The 25378-nt window shown below is 41.9% G+C and overlaps 1 protein-coding gene across 27 annotated transcripts in view; it reads left to right on the top strand.

Moving 5' to 3' along the window:
* The window catches only part of Kcnma1 (potassium calcium-activated channel subfamily M alpha 1), a 723575-nt gene that overhangs the window by 596693 nt on the left and 101504 nt on the right, over positions 1-25378 (top strand). For 8 of the 27 annotated variants that reach the window (XM_047552140.1, XM_047552139.1, XM_047552142.1 and 5 more), the window contains exon 20: positions 2997-3170. The exons of the other annotated variants lie outside the window; for them this stretch is intronic. In XM_047552140.1, the coding sequence (XP_047408096.1) occupies positions 2997-3170 (174 nt within the window). The remainder of the gene's footprint in view (positions 1-2996; positions 3171-25378) is intronic. 27 annotated transcript variants of the gene reach the window in all.

Genomic DNA, 25378 nt, shown 5'->3' with positions numbered 1-25378 from the left:
TGGAAGGTCAGAATCACTCTTACCTTTTAAGAAAGTAGACCTGGAAGTATACAGGTGAAGACACCTGACAGGGGGTCAATGAAAATGGACTGTTCCAGAAGTAGAAAAAAGGAGCCACCCTCGTAGTTGGTGGCCTTTGGTCTAGACATTGTGACTCATGAAGGTTTGTCAACATGTGGGGCTCAATCATTTTTAACTGTTTCTGTCTTGTCTTTGAGCCTCTCGTTGATCATTCTTGCTGGTTTTTCCTTTTTTTTTTTTGTGGTGGTGGTGCTTGTTTGTCTTTTTTGAGATTTCTATTTTGCATTTGGTTCGAGTGTAAAAATGACTGGGAAGGAATGACGAGTAATAGCATGTTTTCTTTTTCATGCATATGCTGCTTTGGAATGTGACTGCTTATAATTAACAGCTAATCTTCTTATAGCAAATTGTTTTTTGCTGCTTCGATTACCAGTTTCAGCCTGTTCCTGCATGCTAACAATATGAAATTTTAAAACAATGCATGGTTTCCAGAATAGCCAACAATGGCAGTTGCAAACAGTCCCTGAGAGCCACTGGTTTGACGTCATGATTCCTCCTAAACTCATGAAATAGGAGATTTAAATCACCCATTATGATGGGTTTGCCTTGATAAAATAGTTTCAAAAGTTATTCTATCCCCAACTCCCACCCCTTGTCCTTAAATATGGTATGTGTTTGCATACACACACATACACACACGTGTGTGTATATGTATGTGTGTGTGTATATATATGTGTGTGTGTGTGTGTGTGTATATATATATACACACACATATATATTCTTTCTTTTCCCATAAATGTGTCATATTCTGTTATTGTGTATGAACCCAAAATGGCAGCATGGAAATGAAAACCAGGGACTGTTGCTAACGAGAAACAAAGCATTTCCGAGTTTGATTTGATGGCCTTCTCCTCTGCTACAGCATTTGATTTAAAAAAACTTTTGAAAAGACAATTTATCTACAGTGAAATAAAAAAAAAGTCATCCTTGTTTTTCTCTGTGTAAATAACAAATCAATATTTCCAGTAAAAGAACTTAAGAAAGGAAAAACAAGGATTCGGTTCTCCAAGTTGTACACCAAATCCAGATGCACGTAAAAGAAAATTATTTTCACGTCTTCTTTGGCAACCCTCAGTCCCCACCCCATTCTTGACTTCAGCCACTGCTGTTTGTTGGGCGTGGCTGGGAATTTACACCATGCCTTTTAAATTCCTTTGACTCAAATGCTATAGTGGATTTTTTTTTTTTTTTACTTTTTATTTTAGTTAAGCTCAAAGGAATGAGATACTGCACATTGAACAGGGCTGAGGCTGCATGACGATGGGAACAGACTAGTCAGGATGCTAAAAGAAGGTGTCACTAAAAATGTGAGCCAAGTTTACAGGAATGGAGATGCTGCTGAAGAGATCTCTCGTTCATCTCCCCCAGTGCCTGTTCTTCACACTCATAACGTTACCCTTGCTTGAAAAATATACCGTATGGCAAGTCATAAAGGTCTTAGAACAGGACTTGACCCATTTGAGAGATTTAAGCCCTTTTCCTGGTGACTATAACATTCAAAGAGGGCAAAGCCACAAGCCATATTTTTAAATAAGAGGGAAACCATTCTCTACAAAGAAGAAGAAAGGCGGGAGGGGGGGAACGACTTTCCAAATGGCAGATGTGGATACAGGAAATAACACCTCCCCAACTCAAGTTCACTGTTTGTGATGTTTGGAATAAATATGAATTCTTCTCCCATCCCATGAGAGAAGCCGGCTGGCCCATGCTAAGTGATAAGCAAACATGTTTGCCTGTTGTAGCATCAAAACAAGGTACAAAAAGCTTATCTTGTACTGAAATATAAATTGGCTTGAGGGGTGAAGGTGAAGGGCATTGGGAATGCTACAGTGACATCCAGCATTTGGGGTGGATCCTTGGGCAGCATGGAACCTACAATATTAGCTTTAGAAGAGCTACCAAAGGGGCATGCAATCTCAATAAGAAAATTCACTGTGGGAACTGTTCTCTCATTTTATTTTTTGTGATTTCTAATATATTTTGGCCAGTATAGTCTATGTACAGGAAAAAAAAAAAAAAAAAAGAATGTTTAACCAGTAGCCTGATTGCTTTCTGAATTTCTGGTGGGTGAGGAGAGAAAGACAGATATGATTTTCAGATTTGGTTTTAAGCAGAAGGTGCCCCTAAGGGTAGGCAAATGCATTCCAATAGACCAACATCTCATGCTTTTGGTGATTTCTTATTTGAGATCTCCCTTTAATGTCAAATACGCAGCATTAGCCTTGAGTAGCTGCATTTCTTATACGGACAGATTTGGATATTTGTTCTGTCAAGAGTAAATTTAAATTCCTGTAGCTATCATGTAAACTCACTCCCGGGAAGTTCAGTGAAGGCATCCTCAGATTCTATATTAACACGTAATCGTTTCACATCTAATTTGATGGAAGCTTGTCCCAGACTCTGCCTAATGCCCAGAAATGGATGAAAATTAGAAAAAAAAAAAACTAACTATTAGATATGTTTGCATCTTGCAAAGACCATTTACGGTACCAAATAAGCAATTAATTTAATTGATTGGCCATGTGTCTCTTTTGTCCTCCTGCATTAATTGTGCCAGGGGGAAAATGTTGGTTACTTTTTTGCTGTTTGTAATTTGTTCTTCTTCTCATCATCAAAGAACCCAGTTGTGTTCAGCCATGCCCTTTTCCTGTGGTCACCGCTCTACCGAGGGGAGAAAAATAATATGCATCAGCCTTGGGGGACCATAAAGGCAATTTATATTTTCACTGCTTTTTTGATGTACAACCAAACTGTTACCAACAATCACTCTGCATTTTTTTCCCTGGGTCAAGACTGTTAATGTGAACTAAGACCTGTGTTAAATCCCTTCAGCTCCCTTCCAGCTGTCTCGCTGTGTGTGACCTTGCCATTAACTGCCGCTCTTCCTCTCCTCCCATCCAACCACATGGTTATAGCCAAGATGTCCATCTACAAGAGAATGAGGCGGGCATGTTGTTTTGATTGCGGACGTTCTGAGCGTGACTGCTCGTGCATGTCAGGCCGTGTGCGTGGTAACGTGGACACCCTTGAGAGAGCCTTCCCACTTTCTTCTGTCTCTGTTAATGATTGCTCCACCAGTTTCCGTGCCTGTAAGTTCAATATCGACACCCATCCCCTGTCTGTGCTGTCTGTGGTCTCATCCCTGTCTCGTGCTGTGCCCCGTGGTTCTGTGAGTCAGTCGGGCTGGTGTCTTCGTCCCAGTGTGATGTCATGTGGTGACATGTTGCCCCAGCTGCCTGTGTCCCTGTATGTGCTGAGGAGGGCGTCTGACTTTGTTGGCTTACTGTGTTTCTTGCAATAGTGGGCAGGACTGTGATGTAACAGTCTGGTGATGTTCTTCTTCTCGCTGGTTTAAATCAATATAAATGGACAGCATCTCAAATGATATATTAAGACAGAGATATATGAAAATATGCATCTTAATATTTTGGAAAAGGCTATAAATTGGGTTGAGCCAAAAGGAGGAAGGAAAAAATGTGTTAAGAGAGCAAGCAAGCCAGCTCTACCATTACATTTTTTAATGAGCTTAATTTTGAAAATGCAACAGAGTTTATATGCAGATGTATGTATGCAAAAACATTTATCTAAACATACTGTATTTTTTGTGTCTTTCTAACCTGAATCTCATTTCTCCAGTACCAGATTTTGTTCTATATTCTGGAAAGGGGTATTTTAAATCTTCCAGCCTCCATAGGCTGGTGGATTCTAGATCTTCTCCTCAGAGAGATGACTAATGCAAAGGATTGCTCCAAGAAAATCTTTTGTTTTTCCCCACTTTTTATTTCGCCCCATTTAACTAAGGTATCAGTAACAATCATGAATCTAAATAACAAAAATCGTAAGTCACAGACTGCTATGATTTCCAAGTCTATAGCACAAACCTTTGTCTCCCGTGAGCTCAGTGATGTGAAAGAGCTGCTGGTCACAGGAGAGGCTGAGATGAGCCACATTCCTGAGACCAAGCTCACCCCTGTCTTTGCCAGAGATCTTGCTGTTTTGTCGACACAGTTCACTGGTGATGTTACTGGAAGCTCCAGGTGGAGAGGCTGGGATGTGTGTCCTCATCCAGGTGCACAAAGGTTGCATTCCACTTGAGGGCTTGGGTACCGGTCAAGTACGACCATGTCCTTGATTTCATGTTGTTGGTAGTCCAGGAGGTAGGAGGCAATGCTTCATTTTGCACTTCTTCCCTTCCTCTGTATTGGTGACCATACTATCTTTACCCTTTCCCCTCCTAAGTCCCCAGAGCTGGTTGAGCTACACTTTCACCAGTGAAGGTGAGTTCACACCCACCACAAAGAGGAGGAAGAGCATGGGGCTTTTGAGCATCTGTTCTTGTGAATGACAAACCTGCCTGACTCCCTGGTGCTGATGCTGGAGGTGGTCCCAGAACAGGGTGATGGTGTGATGGTGACACATGGGGACTTCTAGGGCCAGGGAGTTAGCACTAACTTGGACTGCACACAAGAGTGGTGAGCCATGCCAGGTCTGATTTTTGAATACACAGTTTGGGTATGAGGCATGACATATGCATCAAGTTGTGTTGAAGGCATTTGGAAAAGGTGGATCTAGGACCCTAGAATCCCTCTCTGCTTCCTGATTTACTGCTCCTCCAGAACAGTGCTAAGGGATAAAAGTGACACTTAAGGAGACTGCACTGAGAGGAATTATGGGCTGCACTAACCACTTTGGCCTAGAATCATGGAAAGGAAGAGTGTTCTTCTTACAAATGCCACAATATGAGGCCTTAAGCCTTTATTTTCCCTGTGAGCATTCTCTCTAGTTTATATGCTACAACCCAGATGACCCAGGTCAGAGTTGCACACAGAACTCATCTGTGATGCTGTGGTGAAATGCCGGGTTCAAAGACGGGAGCTGGGGAGGAAGACAAAGGGTTGAGCTGTGGTGGCACCATTTGGCCACGTGTCTTTGATTGGCAGTTGTGGATGTAACTGCCAGTCACCTTCTGCTGTTCTCAAGTAACTACTAGGTTCTAAAACATTGGCCACAGATTCAGTAGAAAAAGGAAGGAGCCACTGTGACTCCAAGCTAGGTCCTGTGGTCATATCTTGGCCATAGTCAACCATATCAATCACAGCAAAGTCTGTGTCCCTGTTCAAGGCCCACGATGCCCAATGTGTGTAATTACCATTTTATCCAAGAGAAACCATAATTAGAGGGATTTCTCTGTTCTGCAATTTCATCCAAGCATTGATGGAGGCCAGGAGAAGAAAATCTTGGGGCGGGATTGTCCGTCCTCTCAGAAACGTTCTGTGCGTGATCTTGCTGTCCTTCGGTGCCTCCGGCACCAGCAACCCCACCCCCGAGGAGAACTTGGAGCTGCTTCGGGCCTGTGTTGAAGCTGTAACTGGTATTGACAGCTCAGGGGGAGGTTGGCCTTCTCTGTTTCATCGTCCTCCCGCCGTCGTCACTCCATCAAACAAAAGCAGATTTCATCCATCCCTGTGTGAGACCACTCACCTTTGACCACTAATAATAAGTTAGAAAAATCCATTCCAATTTGAGCCCCCTTCCTGCACCCACATGAGCCCTTCTTCTCCAATTAAAAAATCTCTCTCTCTCCGCCGAATCCCACTGGCAGAGCTCCAGAGCAATCCCTGGGCGACCCTCGCTGGTGGTGGGGTTGGGCGGTGCCCATTTGACAGAGCCAGTTGACTCCAAGAGCAGTGGTGAGAGTGGGCTTTTTATTAAATATGAGCAGATGTGAAATGTAGAGGGTCTGACAATTAGAAATGGCAGGAGAAGGGCCCTGGAATCAAAGTGAGGTCAGATGGGCGGATCAGATTACTTCTCTTACATTCTTTAGTTGTTCTGAAAATCATTTTGAATTAGTGTCAGCGGAACCATGATGGGTTTTGCCCTTTGTCTTTTATGCTGAGGCTGTATTGTTTCCCCAAGACACTCATTAAGGGTCATTATGCTATTACGGAGCTTGCTTTGGTCGCAGTTTCCCAGTTGAGCCAGTGTGCTTTGGAGACGACCTAATTCATCTCCCTCTCTACAATTTTTTTTTTTCTTATAAAGGGAAAGATTTCCGTTTTTCGAGGGATGCTAAGTTGAAACACGAAGTCCCATTATGTGTTTTCTGAAGTGGGAGGAGAAGTAGCAGGTTCCCAGAGGGGGGGTGAAGCATTAGAAGTGTTCACACGGTTTACCAAACCTGTCTTCTACCAGCAAAGCCTGCCGCCTCCTGTTCAGGCACCTCTCTTTGGAGGTGTGGCCCATTACCCAGGATCAGCCCTCCTTAAGTCCCCTGCTGGGAGACCAGTTGTCTCTTTCCATTGAACTCATGAGAAGATGGAAGGTCAAAGGTATTGAAGGGAGGACCTTCGGAGAGAAAGTCCTAGTGTAGAAAAGGTGAAAAAAAAAAAGGAAAGAAAAGAAAAAGTACAAAATGTATGACAAACATAAGACAGTGACAGAATAAGGATACAAGGCAGACTCCTTTGTTTTTGGAAGACTGAAACATCCAATCCTGGAGGCTAGAATCAGAACACATAGCATCATTTTCTGATCATCTTGATTCTGTTTCCACTTCAGATGATCTTGGGCAGAGTGCCAGGTCTGGTAAAAGACACCAGGATGGTGTGCACACCACCTTTTGCACAAGTAACTGTCTTCTAGTGTGATTCAACATAAAAAATATATGTCCAACAGTACATGCATACATACATAGAGATGAAGGTTCTAATCAGTTCCACTCCTTCCCAATATAATTTCGTGAAATGTTCCTTCTCTCTCTTTGGAACTTGTTTCTTGCTCTTTCAATCCAGTCTGATATCTGATTGCTAAGTGCAAATAGAAAGGGACAATTAAAATTATGACGCAGTGACAACTTAGAACCCTATTGATTCAGACCTGCTGAGACCTGCCTGATGTGATTCTGGTCACAGACTGTCAGATAACTCTGGTGGGATCAAATTAATCATGTGGTAGAAGAGAAACAGGTCTTTACACTTGCCCTTGGAACTAGTGTTAGCTAAAATATACGTGTGATCACTCATGCCAACCTTTCTATAGCTTCAACCTGCGTGATTGCACAAACTCTTTGCAAACTACTGTAGCTAATTTGAAATTTATGCATGACTTTTATTTCAGGTATAAATATAACACATGGAGGCATTCAACTCTGATGGGTAAGCTGAGAGAAGAAGTCCAATAAGATTAGGTTGAAGGGAGACATACCAAAATCGGTTTAGAGTAATCTCGAGTCTTGTCAGATAATAAACAAAAATCAGCTTATCCTGAGTGGCCTTTGGTTTGTGTGGGCAGAGAATTAACATTGTCAATAGAACTACAGTCACTCCAGTGAACTAATGGCATTTTGAAGAACATAAAATCAGATACTAGGGCAGGGATAGAAACGGCTCTAGAAAAAAGTCCATCATAGGACATGCCTATGCTGCTAGTCTGTGGATGCCAGTGGAGGGGACAGTTAATTTAATAAGCTGCTTTTAAAGACCAACAACCCATAATTATCTTGTCCCTTTTATGTATAGTTTTGGGAGACTTTCCCCAATCCTCAGTTTTACTGAAGTTTAATTTTGGGCCCTGGAAACCTATGACTTCTTCTTACCACTGCCACCAGTGAGAGAGAAATGGGTAAAGGAAAGTCGAAGGACACTGAGCACATATTAGTTTGATTACAGTTTTCCATCAACATATAATAATGACACAAATTTAGGAGGTATAATGTGAGTTTTCCATACACACATATACATATGCACACATCCTGCAGTGATCAAATCAGGCTAATTAAGCATATGCATCACATCAAATGTTTATCATTTCTTTGTGGTAAAACATTCAAATTCTCTCTGCCAGCTATTTTGAAATACGCACTACATTATTGTCAACTATAGTCAACCAAGCGTGTCACAGCAGAATTTGTTCTTCCTATCTAACTGAAACTGTACCCATTGTCCACCTCTTCCCATCCCTGCTCCTAGGTATTTTTATTTTTTAAGCCCCTGCATTGGGGTATCCAGATTTAACCCATTTTCTCATGCCAGCGTGATCCTCCCTGGCCCCCTTTTTCTGTCAATATCCGTTACACACATTTACATCAATAACTAAAGAAACCTTTGGATTCGGCTCTGATGTGGTAGCCAACATGGCCCATGCATCCTGATTTGGCCGTTTGCATTTCATCCCAGGAAGTGAAAACAGGCCAGCGATAAGATTTAGTCATGCCATGTGACTAAGACAATATCTTCAGCAGGAGACTTGGGGCACTTTTGTTGGTCCCAGAAGCCCGTGCCTCTTACTTGATTTCTGGTGGCCACACTGACCAGTAGGTAGACTGGAAATGGGCCACCACATAGTCACTGATCAGCACTATAAAAGATAAAAATTGTGCCAGAGCCAAATGGTCTTTGAGAAAATTTTCTTAAATTGATCTCTAAAAAATTCCAAACAAATCATCCAGAACAAAGAGCTATTTTTTTGCAGTTCAGTGCTGGGTGAAGTAGTTGACTCGCATTTGGGGACCTTGATTTACCTGCCCCTTCACCCGCAAAAAGGTATTGTTGACTCCCTTAAGATAAATATGCTATGGCAGTGTACCGCATATGGAAAGAAGAAGTGAACAGGAGGCAAAAGGCAGCCAGGTTTTCAAAAGAAATTCTTTGAAACAGCATTGAGAGACACCAAGTAGAAAGGTCAGAATGAGGGGAGACGGAAGGGTCCTTTGTGTGTACTCTGTCACTTAGCCACCTTCCTTTCCAGGGACACGGCACTATAATAAATGACCTGGCTCTTTAAAGAGAAACTAGAAAAGACGTTGGCATGCCACATGTAAGCCAAGCAGAGGTCCTCATGCAAGGTGACATGGAAATTATGTTTGCCTTTTTATTTCAGGACAGTGGCCGGTTGTCAGAATACTCACCCTGACAGCTCCTACCACCAGGCAGTGGATTCTTCCTCTTACCTTCCTGGTGGAGGACAGATGTGGCCAGTTAGCGATGCATCTCGTCCTCCTCCACTATCTCTGGCGACAGATGCCAGGGCCATCCTGCTTTCCACTTGAGCTTTCTTGTCAGGGCTCTGCCTTGAGCCCAAAGCCTGACCTTTACTCTATGAAATAAAGTACTGATGAACAAGCAGAGGTTTGAATTAGAGCAGGCTTGGAGCAAATGTCAAGTCCATCTCTGCCTCCCTCCTCCACCTGCACCAGGAGCCTGGATTAGACCCAGTCTGGAGTTTGCAGCGCCTTAGGCTTTATGGGTCTGGGGAGACATAACTTATTAACAAAGAGTTATTAAATTTTTATCAATTTTACAACACAATGTAAATGCCTCCTATGAATCTACATTGTATTCATTATCATTTAAAACGTTAATTAAGTCAAAGTTGCATTTAATTTCTCTCTAAATGGGCCTCTGGGAAGAGCTTTTAGAAACATCTGTGGGAGTGTGTAGCTCATGGAGCTGGGGAATCCCCCAGCCTGCATTCAAGATTGCCCCCTGAGTTGATTGCTATCGCGTGTCTGCAGCTAATTTGTTGTGATGTGATTGGGCATTGTCTCAAATTAGTACCAGACCAATAATGGCGCAAAGCCACTGGAGAGAGGCTTGTGGGGTAGCAGCACAGGTTTCATTGCATCCTGCCTAAAAATCCCATCCATACGGAGACCAGCAGTTGATGTATGGCACCTCTGGTCTCCATCATGCCTTGGGATTCTCCCTTTTCATATGGTACCCATCATGTCAGTTGGGTACTTCATCTGAGAGGGACCCTTGTCACATGGCCTAGTAAATTTAGGACGCTTGCCAGCATGCTCATGGAAAAGATCTTAGTATTAGGGATCTTTCTTTGATTCCCATTGAAGCCTAGAAGCCATAAGCACAGGGCAGCTGGATGGAAAGCATTTTTGAGATGGAGTGGATGTTGGAATTATAAACAGATCATGCCCAGTGATGAGGAGAGACAAACAGGGAAGCATACTAAGACTGACTGAGAAACTCCCCTTTTGGAGGCAAGGGTGATGTTTATGTCTTATCTGAGCAGAGGGCCACTACTCAAACAGATCTATAACTATTATCTTTGTTCTCCATCACCAGGGAACTGAGCCTTGTTAACATGGTAGTATCAGGAAACAGCCACTTGGTTAACTTGGAATCGTGTTAAGGTTAGACAGCGTAGTTTCTACTCTACTCTATGCAGGACAGTCTGCCTGCACAGCTAGGATGTACATGTTTGTATTGTTAAAATTAACTCCTAGATACATTTGCTACATTGCAGGTACTACTCTATGTCCCCGACAGATACTAATTAAGTTAATCTTTGTTATGAGCTACAGTTATTTGCAATAGAGTCAACTGCAAACGGAGACATCTATAAAGTGCCCCGTTTATAGATGAGGCAACTAGGACACAGGAGTCGTGTCTTGCCAAGGTTGTTGCATAGCAAGTTCCGTGGTGGAGCTGGAATTTGAACATAAGCCATGTGGCTCCACCTTCTGTGGGGTAGATCAAGGCATGTAGTTACTTACGTCGTTGAATAAGATCATTAGGTCTGTTGGTTTCCAAAGAAAGAGGAAAAGATGAAGATTCCCATAATGAACACTGGAGGCCATCTGGGAGGCCTAGAGTGAGTGCCCTGCAAAGCAACTGGATGCCCAGCAGCTGGAGTTGAGATCTGATGAGGACAGTGTAGGCAGAGGAGTCTCCCAAGGGTCCAGTGGGGCCCTGACTTGGCAGAGCCCCAACCAAAGGTTTTGGTCCTAGTCTGTAATACAATGGAAAGTATTTAAGATGTTTGATCAGGAAAATCAACCAAGAGAAACTGTTTTCATGATACTGTGTTGGCAGCCAGAAAAGAAGGAACCAGCAGGGAGGAGGCAGTTGGGAGACCCACTCTGGGGGAGGAGATGAGGAACTGAGTGAGGCTGGACAGAAGGTGGCGGAACTGGGCTGCTCCGAAGATCCGTGGGAAGGAAGGCTCTCGCCGGCTGTGGGATCCCTGCAGCTGAAGCGCATTATCCAAATGCCAAGTCCAAGAAGTTACAGTCTTTTTAAAAGAAAGTCTAATTAATGCCTCCGAAACAGTTGAATCCCATTAGTTGAATTTCATGAGCCTAATTTTCCCCAGCTGACCAGTAGCCATTGTGATTCCTACTGGAACTCAATGGCATTTTCTTCTTAGTGGAAGATTTGCTTATCTCTGGGCCAGGGCTGGAGACCTACCAGGCTACACGTCTTGCTACTGGTTTTGAGGCTCTATGCAATTTCTTTTTCCTTCCCAGTAGTTCTTCTTCCTCCCTCACCATCCTTCCAAGTTGAGTAAACCTCACATCTTGAGTGTGTCAAAGGTGACAGGTGGGTGACTTCATGTTCCCTATGTGACAGCACCAGCCCCGGCTGAGCGGCAGATAAAAGCCAGTGGGGTCACGTGTCCAGCTGGAACAGGTGACAGCCCTGAGAGTCCTGGCTCCAGCTGTGTGTGGTAGCTTCAGTTATAGCTCCTGGGATTATTTTTAAAATCCCTGTGTATGGTAATGAGACTTTTCTCCTCCCATTTTTCTCAAGGAGACAGAATGTCTCCTTATATCTATGGAGGGAAAAAATAATAAGCACTTCACATCCCATTCACTGAAAATCCACCATAGTTTTCAACCACTTACCCTATTCCACTGGAAATACAAAACACATTTCCTGTGAAGTACTGCCACACAAAATCCTAGGGAGCCATGTGGCAATTCTAAGTGCCATGGAACCGTTTTCTTTTCCATTCTGTTTCTCTGTGCATAAGACCTTTGTCTGTGTTCATTGTGTCTCTATGTTGGCACTCATGATTGTTGCATTTGTGCACAACATCAACCCCAAAGGGTCATTAAAACAGCATGGAAAAATATTTTGAGTCCTAGGTTTCCTCACCCTGGTAGACTGTGCATGGTAAGAATGCCAACTTCTAGAAGTGGAACATGGCCAAATGCACCTTGCCAACTATCTGTGTTATTCCCCTCTCTCTAGGGCTTTCTCCCAAACCAACATGCTTTATTATTTAGACAATCAGAGTATCTTCCATCTTCACTTTTGCCTAAAGAGTTCTGCTTCCACAGCTGAACTTTGCCTGCAGGCAATTTCAGTGGGTGGAGCCAAGTCCAGCATCCTTAGACAGACTCACATCAGACATTAGAAATTTCAGAGGAATTGAAAAGATCTCTTTCAAATAGCCAGATAGTGCATGGTTCAGAGGGAGATTGCTAGACAGGTCCATAGATTCTTATTCCAAGGAAAAGTTCTTCTGATGTCCAGCTCAGATGGTCTAACAAAAGTGGTTTTTCTTCCGTGACTATCTCATTTGCTCATCCTCAGAGGAGCTGTCCTTTTACCTTCAAGAGAAAAACTCTCCTTGACTCTTCTAACAAACCCCAAAGCCTCTATTCTGTTCCCTTCAGCATGGCATGGTGAGTACCACTAAACATTCCTGGGGCTTCAGAGAAAACCTTATGCAGACTCAGAAGTGGAGTCTTTAGAGGCAGATCTACATCAGGTTTGATCGACTGCACACAGACTTTTAAATGAAATGAGAAGACTCCAACTTCAGAGCTAGAACGGTAGCAGATGTGTCCATAGTGCAGCGGGGCATCTGTGGACCGCACAGCACACGGGATCTCCTGGGAGTGGATCTGACTGTTTGCTACACAGGTCTTCATCTTGGCCAATGTCAGCTTTCTGGGCTGGAGCCTGTTAGATCACCCTCAGTCAAGCATGGACCTAAGGGCTGCCTTCCTTCCCTCCAAGGTCACTGGCATCTTTGACTGGACTTCGTGTCTCTGCAAGAATATGTGAGTAGGAAATGGCCTGAAGGATTCCAGGTCTGCAAATATTTGATGAGTAAAAGAATGAATTAATGAAGGGATTCCCAACCATTAAAGAACTACTAGGTGGTAGGATAGAAGCAAGATGCCCCCAGATCCATGAAGTTCCCTAAAACTTTCTACGCAGCCTGCCATAGAATGTATGTATGTAAACAGAAAGAACAGATTTGCATAAGAAGATTAAGAGAGGGAAATGTAGTAAGTCAAAACAAGAATGTAACTGGAGGCATTTGAAAATTAGCCACTGGTAGGTACAGTCAGTATCCTTTGTGAAGGATAAATACTGGGAAAGAAGATCTAGAAGCAACTCATAAGAAAGAGGCACACAGGCAAAGATCCACCACTTTCTCCAATCAGGAGAGCCTACACAGGTCTTCATCTTGGCCAATGTCAGCTTTCTGGGCTGGAGCCTGTTAGATCACCCTCAGTCAAGAATGGACCTACAGGCTACCTTCCTTAGGGATTCTGCCACGTGTAGAACTTTTGTTCTAGAAAATGGAGGACCTGTGACATTTGCATTTCGTTTTATTAACTTCAGAAAACCTGGTCATTTTTCTGCAAGTCAGAGTGGCACAGAAATAATGCATCAAATCTGGTCAATATAAGGAAAGGGGCCTGTTGTGCCCAAATGGGAGAAGCACCTAAGGCCACTCATGACTATCAGGACCATTGACTCCAGAACAGCAGATTTAATCCAATAGCAGCACACAGGTGACATTTCTTTCCACCTTGGGAAGGCTGAATTTCCCATAGCTATTTTCTAAAAGTGTCATTATTCTGTTTATTCTGCTCAAGACAAGGAAGAGGCCATGAACTGTCTTGACTGCTTTCAGAGCTCTCTCAGGCTGCACCAAGCACCCTCTTACCTTCAGATGGCTCTGAATGGCTCTCTGCACTTTGTCAAGGTCGAGCTAGCCATTTCTCCAGTGCAGCTGAGTACAATTCCAGATATGGCCTGTAACACATCCAGCTGAGAGAACACATTCAACAGGGATGCTTCGAAGCCAAAGCCCCAAACAGGTGTTACAGCAAAAGAAGTGTCAGTGACCTGCAGAGAAGAGCCAGGAGGTGAAAACAAAAGTATGAAAGATGCTAGGAATACAGACAGGGATGAAGGAGCTCAGGTCACTGGGGTCTGCTGGTCTTTGGACATGGATGTGAAATTTGCAAGGAGTTTATCACTGGAAGCCTGCTCCATCATGGGTTTCTGCTATTAAGATGAAGATGGGACTCAGACATCTCCTGTCTTGTCTTCTGTCAATATTAGCATTCTCCTTACTGTACAGTGAGCTAAGTGATCTCATTGGCAATTAAAGCCTGAGGCTCAAGGAGACTCAGAACAGGGAAAAAGAGACAAGGGGTGAGATTTGTCTGTTTTCTGGGGACTTTGGAAGTAGTCCTGGTGTGGTCATATGTTGATATGTTCATTAAGTGGATGTTCGGTGGGTGCTGTTGGCTATAGTAAGAGTCATGTCACAGGTGTGTATGAGACTAACCTTCTCAAGGCACCCACATCATATCATTTTATCTGGGTAACATCGGCGTCATCTCAGAGCTACTCTATTCCTTAGTGGCCCCATCTATAAAATGAAGATGATAATAGGACCTATCTCAGAGTGGTCCCAAGGATAAAGTTTTTACAAGATTGCCTGGCACATGTTGAAAGTTGATTCATTGTTGTTACTATTATCATTCCTCCATTAATATGTGAAATAATAGAGATAACAGAGAAGTAGATTGCCAGAGGAGAATATTGCAATCTCACACGGTACTGATGGGAAGTTTAGTGAACAATCACTTTAACCACAGCTAATGTTTTCTTTAGTTTTATTTTCCAATGATGGAGCCTTGTCCAGACAACTTCATAAAACAGCACATCCATTATAGCTAGAGAAGCTCACAGAGACAAGGACAAGATTTGAACAGCTTAGTTTATCAGACTATAAAATTAAAATTTGAGTCCGTTTCCTTACTTTCTAGATCAGGGAATCATACTCTAACAGAAATAAGTCCACAAAAATGCCAGGAGGTGGCTAATATCTCCCTGGGGCATTGGTTTCCATCTTGACTACTCAGGAAGCATTGCAAAATTTGTGTGAAAAATAAGGAAATTGAAAGATGGTATCTCTAAGGCCCCTTTAAATTCTGAGACTCTGACTCTCCTCATTTTTCTGATTGAAACAGAACCTAAAAGTCCCCCCCCCCTTTTTTTTTTCCAATTCTTGCTGGTGTAAATCCTTCCAAAATGCTGAAGTCTACTTACCAACATTCTAGTAAGCTTTGTGAGAAAAAAATAAATTATTCTTTGAGTAGAGAAATCTTGTAGTATGTCAGTGTTATTCTTCTGGTTATGAATTCTCAGCTTCTAGGCCCAGAAGGTTCTTATGGTTTGTCCTTCAGAATCATCTTTACCTCTTTTAAGGTGTCTCTCTTCATTTTCTTCAAGGTGGGAACAGAAAATTGCCCCCCCCCCCATCCTGTGATTATCTGAGTCCTGGTGACTTAGGTTATCAATAGTCAGAACATTGCCAGCTATTGAAGGCTTCAAAGACCAAGTTCATTTGTAGTCCTTCTACAAATGGCCCCCAACCCTCACATATGAATGGTGGCTGCTAACTACTCCTCAAAGAACCTCCCTAGTCATATTCAGCCTTGTTTTATTATTGTCAGGCCTTTTGGAACACAACTTGGTGAAGTGTAGGAAAAAAAAAATAACCAGGAACACACATCTCCCAGATTGTATAATACATATTTGATGGATAAATAACAAACATGTTTCTTATTATCTCTGATCTCGCAGTGCTTGCTAAAGTCTTTTTAGGCCCTAGGATCTTTAGAAAATGGTGACTTTGGGTCTCCTCCTTCCTTGTCCTGAAACTCTGCCTTTATAACCTGCCCGTCTTTAAAGTGGACCTGGAGATCGTCAGCAAATTCAGTGTGTTCTTGGACCATCGATGGAAGGCTGGAGAACAAATGGAGAAAACAGATTGGGAAGCATTTCTTTCGTTTCAAATTCTATCAGTATTTATTTCCTCCATGAGAATCTTCTCTGAACTCATTTTTTTGAGGTCTGGGTAGTGTCACCTTTCCTGCATTTCTTTATGAGGATCCGGGCTCTGTTTCTTGTTGATGTTCTCATTAGTGAGGTTAGCACTAGGATTGGGCCAGGGTCGGGGCCAGGTCCTCACCCTTCTTTGCCACTGCCCCTTGCTTTGAAACTGCATTTCAAACATTCTCTTAACATTGTCAGGAACACTATCAATCTCAGGGACCCAGTTTTTCTTTCCTGATCAATCACTGTTAACCCTCCAATTCATCTTCCTGACCACCAGTCCACTACCAAGTTTGTTATTTTAAAGCACACATCTAATCAAGTTGCCATTCCAGGAAAATTTTCAGTTCCTCCCTGGACAAACAGTACCCTCTAATGAAAGCACAGTCTCGAACATTCGGTTATTAACATGGCATTCAAAAGCCCCTTGCAATTTGGCTTCAACCAATTTATATAGTTGCATTCTCCATATAGGAATCTTTCAGTCAAGTATTTTCCCAAAATTTCTCATTCTTGTTTCTTAACATGTTATTCATGTTGCTTGACATTAGTGTTACTTAACACTAAAAAGTTACCCTCTGCCTGATTCTGACCCTCACCTCTTCCAGCTGATTGAAACTTACCCAACCCTTTAAAGCAGGGGCCAGCATATTGCAGCCCATGAACCAGATCTGGCCTGTTCTAGTAAGCAAAGCTTTATTGTAACAGTCAAACCCATTCATTTGCTTCTTGTCCTGGGCTGCTTTGAAACCATGGCAAAGTTGAATAGGTGCAACAGAGAGAGCACAGCCCACTGCAACCAAAAAACTTTGTCATTTGAACTTCTAGGGAAAAATCCTTGCTTGGAAGGTACAAGTCAGAATTGATGAGTCTCTCTTCTATAAGCCTGGGTATAACACTTCACATAAGCTCCATGTAGAGCAGTCTTCATGTGGGTCTTTTTAAGAAGTAAACAATAAGAAGCAAGAAGTCTCATTGGTCTTTGATTCCTTAGTATATTGCAGGCAGTGGCCCCTAAGGACACAGTGGGAATTCAACAGACACTTCCTGAATGACATGTGAACTTGGTCAGGAATATGTTTTTGTTGTCAACTGGGCATGTCTCAAGATAAGAGAGAATCTCAAGGTCAAAGATCTTCTTTCTTGTTCCCTTATACCATCTTGATCAAAACATTGCTTTCTGAACGGCCAATTCATTTGACTCTTCAACAAAGAGTTGAATTAGATTGATTTAGAATTGGTCACTCCTTTATTTATTTATTTTTGAGATTGCTCTAGTTATTTGATCTGTGTTTTGGTTCCATACAAATTTCAGGATTTTTTTTTTTTTTTTTTTGTATTGCTGTGAAGGATACCATTAGAATTTGGTAGAGACTCTGTAGATTTCTGTGTGTAGTACAGGCACACGATTTTTTTTATTATTTAAAAAATGTTTTAAACTTGTTCTAATTAATTGTACATGACAGTAGAATGCATTTATACATTTTGATGAATCTCACAAATGGAGTATAATTTCTCATTTTTTGATTGTACATACTGCAGGATCACATCAGTCATGCAGTCATATATGTACATAAAGTAATAGTCTGTTTCACTCTGCTATCCTTCTAACCCCCATATCCCCTCCCCTCCCTTCACTTCCCTCTACCTAATATAAAGTAACACTATTCTTCCCTAGTCTCCCTGCTTATTGTGAATTAGCATCCACATATCAGAGAAAACATTTGGCCTTTGCTTTTTTCGCTTAGCATGATATTCTCCAACTCCATCCATTTACCAGCAAATGCCAGAATTTCATTCTTCTTTAAAGCTGAATAATATTCCATCAGATATATAGATATATATATATATATATTTTTTTTTTCTTCTGCATTCATCCATCTGTTGAAGGGCACCTAGGCTGGTTCTACAGTTTAGCTATTGTCTTCCACTGCTTCTGCTGACAGGATCATGGTGTTTGGACTCCTGCGTGGTGGTCTTTGGGCCTTGGAGTGTTGGTGGGTAGATATGTGCATTGGGAAGGCAAGGTAAACCCATTATTCTGCTGCTCTGTGAGGCTTCATTCTACCCTCTGGATCCAGAAGTCTCTTTCCATCCACCTGTGATTCCTCAGGCATTTGAACTTATCCCGATTTCTCTGATAGCAAGGCTTGCCCCTCTAATCACAGGCCTTAGCCAGCTGCCTAGACTTTACCTTGCTGGCCTAGTACACTGGCTAGCAGAGTAAATCCCCAGCTTAAATCTTGACAACCCTGAACCTCACCAGTTTTCCCCATGCCCTCCTCATCTGCCTGAATCTTTTCCTGGCCACTTCTCTTCTCAGCCTTGGTAGCCAGTGGAGTGGGGAAAGGAGATGCCTGGTGTCCACGCCTTGACCCTCCTAGTCAAGTTGCCTATGTTGGTAGCAGAGACACTCTGGGCTGAAAGGAAGATTCTGACATTTGATTCTTTTCACTCAGGTGCCTTAACCAGCTCAGTTGTGTGCAGAAAGGGAATGTAAAAGGATTCCACTGTTTCTATTGGAAACAATACGAATGCATCTGTATGTCTTAAGGGATCCTCTTTTGCCGCTGCATGAGTTATTTCTGTTGTTGCTAGAGATTAAATCTCAATAACTTTTTGAAATTAGAGTGGGCTTCCCATCAGCTGAATGGAGCATGGCACTCACCTCCTTTCCAGAACAACTGAAGAAAGACTCTACCTTCCTCCTAAGCCCTGGAATGTTATCAGCATGGTAGTTTTGCTTGAGATCAAATCAGAGCAGCATAGGAACTGTCATTTTTCATTTCCTGGGGCCCTGTGATCCCATTTGGGGTTTATTTGTTCCAAGTGAAAAATGCAATCCTTAGCGCATTCATCTATCCTTTAGAGTACTTTTTTATTTATTTTTTTTCTTTTCCTGTTAAAGATCAAATCAGAGTTTTAAGTAGTGTGGTCATTAGTTATCACCATCAGATTTCACAGCCTATACTTTATTTCTGTTCTTACAAAATCACCAACCTTCTCTGTTGCATACCAATCAGTTGCAATGAAGCTACACTATGCCTTTCGTGGGTACTTGGGTGTTAATTTATTTCACAGTTTCCTTTGCAGATATAATCAGAGACACTATCACATTCCTGTTTCTTCTTTTTATTGTTCCTGTGCTATCGCGTTTGTGTGATCTTTCTCTGAAAAATGACAGGTACTGTTTCTCTGCTCAGTGTATCAGTGACTTATATTCTCCACAGTTTCCCTATTGCCATTTAAAATATATAACATTTTATAGATGTAATCTGAGTTATTTATAACTCTGGCTTTGTTATATGAGCAAATTTCCTAAATGACATTGTGGTTTAGGTACTCTTTCTAAAGAAAGGGGAAAAATATTCTTTGCAAAATATTTTCCTCTCATTTATAAATGAGGGAAAAGCTCTCAGTAAGATTATTATTCTTTTTTTCATGATTTCTTAGTACATCGAATTGCACAAACATTACTTTCATGTAAGTGATCAAGTTGTGGTGTTTAATAACACGTTGTTAGAACAAAAGGAGCTATCCTTTTTGATTTATTTGGATATTTACTGGGTGACTTACAGTGCTTTACATATTAGAATTGGTTTGTCAACAATTAACATTCTAGGTTTTTATATAACCCATACTTCAGGTAATAGAGGATTATTAAACTGCAACCAGTGTGTTAGAAATCTGCCGACTGGTAATAAAATTCTTATGTATAACAGCAGCTGAGAAATACTGCTGTATATTTATGCATAGATTGCAAGATAGATGGTCCCAAACCGCAGAGTGGTTTGGGATGCAGGCCTACCAGCAGGTGGCAGTGCTTCTCCATAAATGAAACTCTCCCTGGTTGGAGTCCTGGTCCAGTTCTCTACCCTCCCCATTTTCTGCTTTTCCTCTTTCTGATGATTCTCTCCTTTATTTTTCTGAAACGAATATCTAAAACTTCATTCTAAAGATCCATACCTCCATTAAGACAACCACTCTCAATTTCAACATTTCTTTTAACTCCAACTTGCTTAGTAGATTGCTCACTTGGAGCAAATCCTAATTTAATAAATATTACTGTGTTTTAAAAAGGAAAAAGGTAATGGAGGGTGGAGGAGATAAGGGAAGAATGGAGAAAGGATGGATTGTACTGAGGAAAATGAGAGGTGGGGAGTGGGTGAGGGGAGGAAAGATCATAGAAGGAGATGAACATCATTCCCCTATGTACTTGTTTGATTACACAAACTGTGTGACTCTACTTTGTGTACAACCAGAGAAATAAAAGTTGTACCCCATTTGTGTACAATGAATCAAAATAAAAAAAGAAATTAAAAAATAAAAAGGAAAAAGGTAACTATACAATACCAGATTCTCACCACTGTTTGGCTCACCTCCACTATCTGATTATTGTCATTTGCAAATCCCTAGTTTAATCTATTTATATATACAAATTAATTCCCTGGGCATCCGTTCATACAAGGATAAGGAGGAGCTTTTGTAGAACGATGACTGATGTACTAGAATAATGTCCTATATAAAATAATTTTGCATAATGCCCTTTTATCAATCATTACTAGACTCTGAAGTTAACCAAAGACTGTTGCTTTTCTCTCTGGGACCAGCATTAAATTCTGACCAACAGGACAAGAGTTTTTCTGTTCTGTTGTTTTTAAATAATGTATTCTCAAAAAACAGATCAGCTCAACACGGGCATCATCAATTAGCCAAAGAAAAGACATCCAAGAAACAACTTTTTGATTCTTTCGTCCACACATAACCTATTTTTCAACTTTTTTTTTTCAAAAAACACATCTACATTCTTTTACCAATATAGAAAAAATATCCACTATTCCATTTGTACAGGGAATTTGGGTGTGAACACTGAATTGTATTGGAGAAAGTGGATTTATTAAGGTATAGATGGGAAGAATTAAAATATAACCCTGGGTGACTCATTTGTTTATTTTCTTCATTATTAAATTTTACCTAGCAGGCCATAAAGAACTTTGACTGCATATATTTTATACTTCTTGTAATTTAATTATTTGAAACCATTAATTTTGAGAATCCAATAGGAATTTTCTATTTTGAACTTTTACAACTTTTCTTAGGTTTACTGGGGTAAGGGTGCCAGTCAGAGATCTGGATAATGTAATGTGCATTCTTATCTAATTCACCTATGTGATTTTGATAGAGAACCTCCTGAAGTGTTATTGATCAGACAAAACCAAGCTTCAGAGGATCGGGGAAACCATGTCTTCTCAGTGATTCACTTTCAAGCACTGGTTTTGCTGCCAGATGTTTTTTGAAAATTTGAATGGCAGTCAGTTTCCATGTTAACAAAAAGAAAAGTCAAACCCTGGTGACTTTCTCCAGTGCTCTGTACTGCAGAACAGGTATTCCCTGGTAGTTGAATAGAGGAGATAACCATCCTGGTGTCAGGCTTAGGTTGACTAACTTTTCTACAAGGAGTCAGCCTCCTGGATTTCACAGGACATCTTTACAAGGCATTAGATAACTTTATTTTCCTATTGAATCCACACCCTAGGATGGAAAACGACTTCCAGGGGAGCTGGACGACACAAGGGGCCTCATTTTTTTAGTTCCATGCAATTGCGTATCTATCCTATCTCAAGTCCACGTAACTTAAGTGGCCAGAAAGTGGGCTGAGCAAGGCTGTTTTGGATAGATTTTTCCAAGATGCAAACCCCATTCAGTATCATCTTGAATCTGAGTGTTTATTTTTATTTATTTATTTATTTTTTGGTACCAAGGATTAAATCCAGAGGCACTAAACTACTGAGCCACATCCCCAGCCCTTTTTTTTTTTTTTTAATATTTTTGTTTTGAGACAGGGTCTCTCCAAGTTACTTAGGGCCTCACTAAAATTGCAGAGGTTGGCTTTGAACTCTTGATCCTCCTGCCTCAGCCTCCTGAGTCACTGTGATTAGAATCTGAGTATTTAGAAGGAAAGAAAAGTGACTTCAAGGTGATCTGGATTGCCCAAATTCTGTCCTGTGGAATGCAAAGCCTATCTGTCCCTTACCCATCCAGCTACACCCTCAGATACATTTTTCTGCTTTAGCCAAACTGACTTTCTTACTGTCCCCTAGCATTTGCCAACCTCCTGGCCTTTGTTCACCTAGCATGCCCTCCCCACACTTTGTAGCCACACACGTGCCCCCAGTGCTGCAGGCCTGTGCTCAGCTCTGGGGGTCTGCAGGAGAGTCAGGCTGACCCCTCTAGCCATCCAGTTCTTATTTCAAGTCTTACCGCTTCTTCCGTTACACCCCACTCTCTAGTTCGAGGACATTTCCCTTAGCCCTCACTTGGAATTATCATCCAGCATCTTTTGTACAGTTGTGTTTATATAACATAATAATTAACTCAGTAATTCATAACTTATGAATTGCTACTGTATATATATTTTAGATGTAATTGTTCCATTTCTCCAGCTAGACTTGTGGCTCTCTCTCATTATGTATCTTTAAAAAGAGTTCAAAGAAAAAGCAATGCCCACAGTATTTTGCTTGAATGGGTCTGGGGTGGGTCTTAAGCACTGCAGTTCTGTGAAATTTCTTGGTTCATTTTATTGAAGCCCGGGGCTTAGAACCACTGAGGCAAACCACACTTTCCTTGGCCCATGCACCCTGCTTTTCCTCTTCTGCAGCTCTTCTGGGTTGAGTGTGGTAGGAAGTGCTGGATAATTATTTGTGACTGGATAGTTATGAGGTTCTTAGTCAATGGCTGGCTCCTGTGATATCTGCCAAGTAACAGTAGACAGCATTCAGCCCAGAATCATGACAAATCAGAGCCGAAAAGGTCTTATATTTAATTAATGCCAATCCCCCAGGAGGGGTAATGCCTTGCCAATGCCACACAGTTGATCCAAGCCAGGCTTAGAGTCCAGACTCCTGACCACAAGGCTGTGCTTCTGCCCTCTCAGTGCCACCTCTCTGGCTACTAAGAGCAGTTTATTAGGAACCTAACCAGGGTTTCAGCACTGTGAGAGATTCAGAGATGTGTAAACTACAGTAGAGGAGCTTATGTCTGCTTGGGGGAGTGAGACACATTGAATGGAAAACAAATTAATAATGCAACAAGAATCAGGAGATTTCAGGGCATGAGATGAGAATCACCAAGGAACCTTTCACAAAACGCAGAAATCTACCTCATTGCAATCACTCTAGAAGGCTTTCTGGAAGAGGCAGCCCCTGCCTGTTTCCTCAAGGGAGGCTACAGTGGTGAGGTGAAGGGAAGACATGGTGGAAAGGCCTAGCAAAGGAGTCACTGCCTCCTGCCCATCACTCCCCTGACCCTTCCACCACATGTCAAAATCATGACCTCCCCCCACTAGAAATTCAAGGGGAAGAGCCCCTTGCAGGCAGGCAGCATGAATTTCCTGTAATTTGGAAGGAACAGTGGGGTTTCTCCATGTTTCCATCTGACTTTCATTTGTTATTGCCCTGAACGGTTCCAGCCTTCTCCAGTTGAGCCCATTTAAATGTTTTCTGGCTTTCTTGTTTTTATGACACTTGGCAAACCTAATTATTTGACCTGAGCAGTTCACTGGGGCCATAGGAAACATGGGACAAAGGTGACGGTCAAATGCAAGGCCCAGGATGGGGTGGGGGAGGGGACGCCCACCTCATTCTAGTGCTGGGATACCGGCTCAGTTACTTGGTGCAGGGGAGAGAATCTGAACCCATTTCTATAGAGTGCCATCAAAAGAGCAGACTGGCCTGTGGAGAAAGACCCCAGAGCAGACAGCCTGCACTCCTCCAAGAAGCAACAGTGGATAACATTGAGTAAGAGCTTACTGGGTACTCTCGTAAGTTGCACTTCCTGTTTTCGGTCCATTGTCACAATAACCCTAGGCGCTAGGTTCTCCCATTATTCCCATTTTAGAAGTGAGAAAACTAAAGTTGGATAATTTGCCAAAAATGTAAGTTTGGACCCAGCAGTATAGCTTCAAGGACTCTGTGCTTAACTCTTAACTATTTTTACCTCTTAATATGAGCTGATGTTTGTGAGAAATGGCTCATGCCTTGAAATCCTTGTCTCAGGATAGTATCCTTGAGTGTCATTGAAACCAAGGACAAAAAATGTAATGAGGGATGCCTGCCATATTACTGGGGGTACAATAGGCATCAGGGGGGCACATGACCAGCTAGTAAGCTCCTGCCCCATGAGAAAGGTACCTTCTTGGAATGGGGATCCAGCGTTCTGCAAGATTTTTAAATAGAAGTTGTTAGAAATTCATGTTTTTATGAACAAACTTCAGACTAAAAGATCCACATGTAAAGCTCTGTGGACCAACACAGTGGGGCCAAGCAGCGCCCACCAGTGGCAGAATTTGATCCTTATGCTGTCAACCTGTAGCCCCTGGCTATCACACTGAATCCCACAGAATCTGTGAAACTTGGTGTCTTCATCTGTCCAGCAAGGAAAGTGGCAGAGCTTAGGACATCAGGGTATTGAGTAACTTGTCTGAAATCAGAGCACTCAAGGGGTCAGCACTGAGATTTGGGCAGGTGACTTGATTTCAGAAGCTTATATGCCCACACTGATCTCCTGGGCAGAATGCTGGTGGTGAGTGACTAAGATCACAATCAGAGGACCCAGACTCTGGTTCTGGGTTTGCATGCTAGTGTAACCTTGATCCCAGAAAGGGTGAGACCAGAACTTCCCCAGAGCACTTCCAGGCTTGCTGCTCTGCACACCTTATTCTCTAGCTGTATTGACTAAACAGGAGGCCACCAGGCAGGAGCATTTTAAAATATTGCACAGGATGTCTCTGATGATAAATTATAGTAAACATAGATAATGATTTTATAGTTCAAGAACATCTTTAGAAGGTGACTATGTCCTAAAGAAATATACTAAATGCTGTGTTTAGTGTAAAATCACAATCCTGTCTGGTCCTTACCTCCCAAGGTTAAAAACATACTGTATTTCTAAAGTGTTCTGGCAGAGCATTCTTCATCGGGCACCTGGGTTGCACTAAAAATCCATGCATTTTACCTTTATCTGAGTTTCAGAGAAAGTATCGGTGCAACCATCTAGAATACATATTAGAATTCCGGGGGGTTCTTGACACAACTGGTTTAATGGCAGATATGGTATTTATGGATGAGGTGATAATAATAATGCAGTTAATAATAATAACAGTCCTTATCTGTATAACATCTTAGGGTTTAGAAAACAATCTCACTCATACCCAGTTAGATTCTAGGCTAGTCTTCCCATAGCAGAATCATTGGGGCAAGCATTAATTTAAAAGTTGTAAATAGCAAAGTGAAAATGGAAATGAAAATATGATTGGCATCTTCTGCCAGTCATGTTTATTTGAAGCTATTTAGGGGGAGGGGAAGGAAACAGAGAAAGAAGATCGGAGTCAAAACATATAAGCA

Source organism: Sciurus carolinensis, chromosome 5, assembly GCF_902686445.1.
Source record: "Sciurus carolinensis chromosome 5, mSciCar1.2, whole genome shotgun sequence".
NCBI lineage: Eukaryota > Metazoa > Chordata > Mammalia > Rodentia > Sciuridae > Sciurus > Sciurus carolinensis.
The sequence above is the reverse complement of the archived record's forward strand: the minus strand, read 5'-3'. Positions and strand labels throughout refer to the sequence as shown.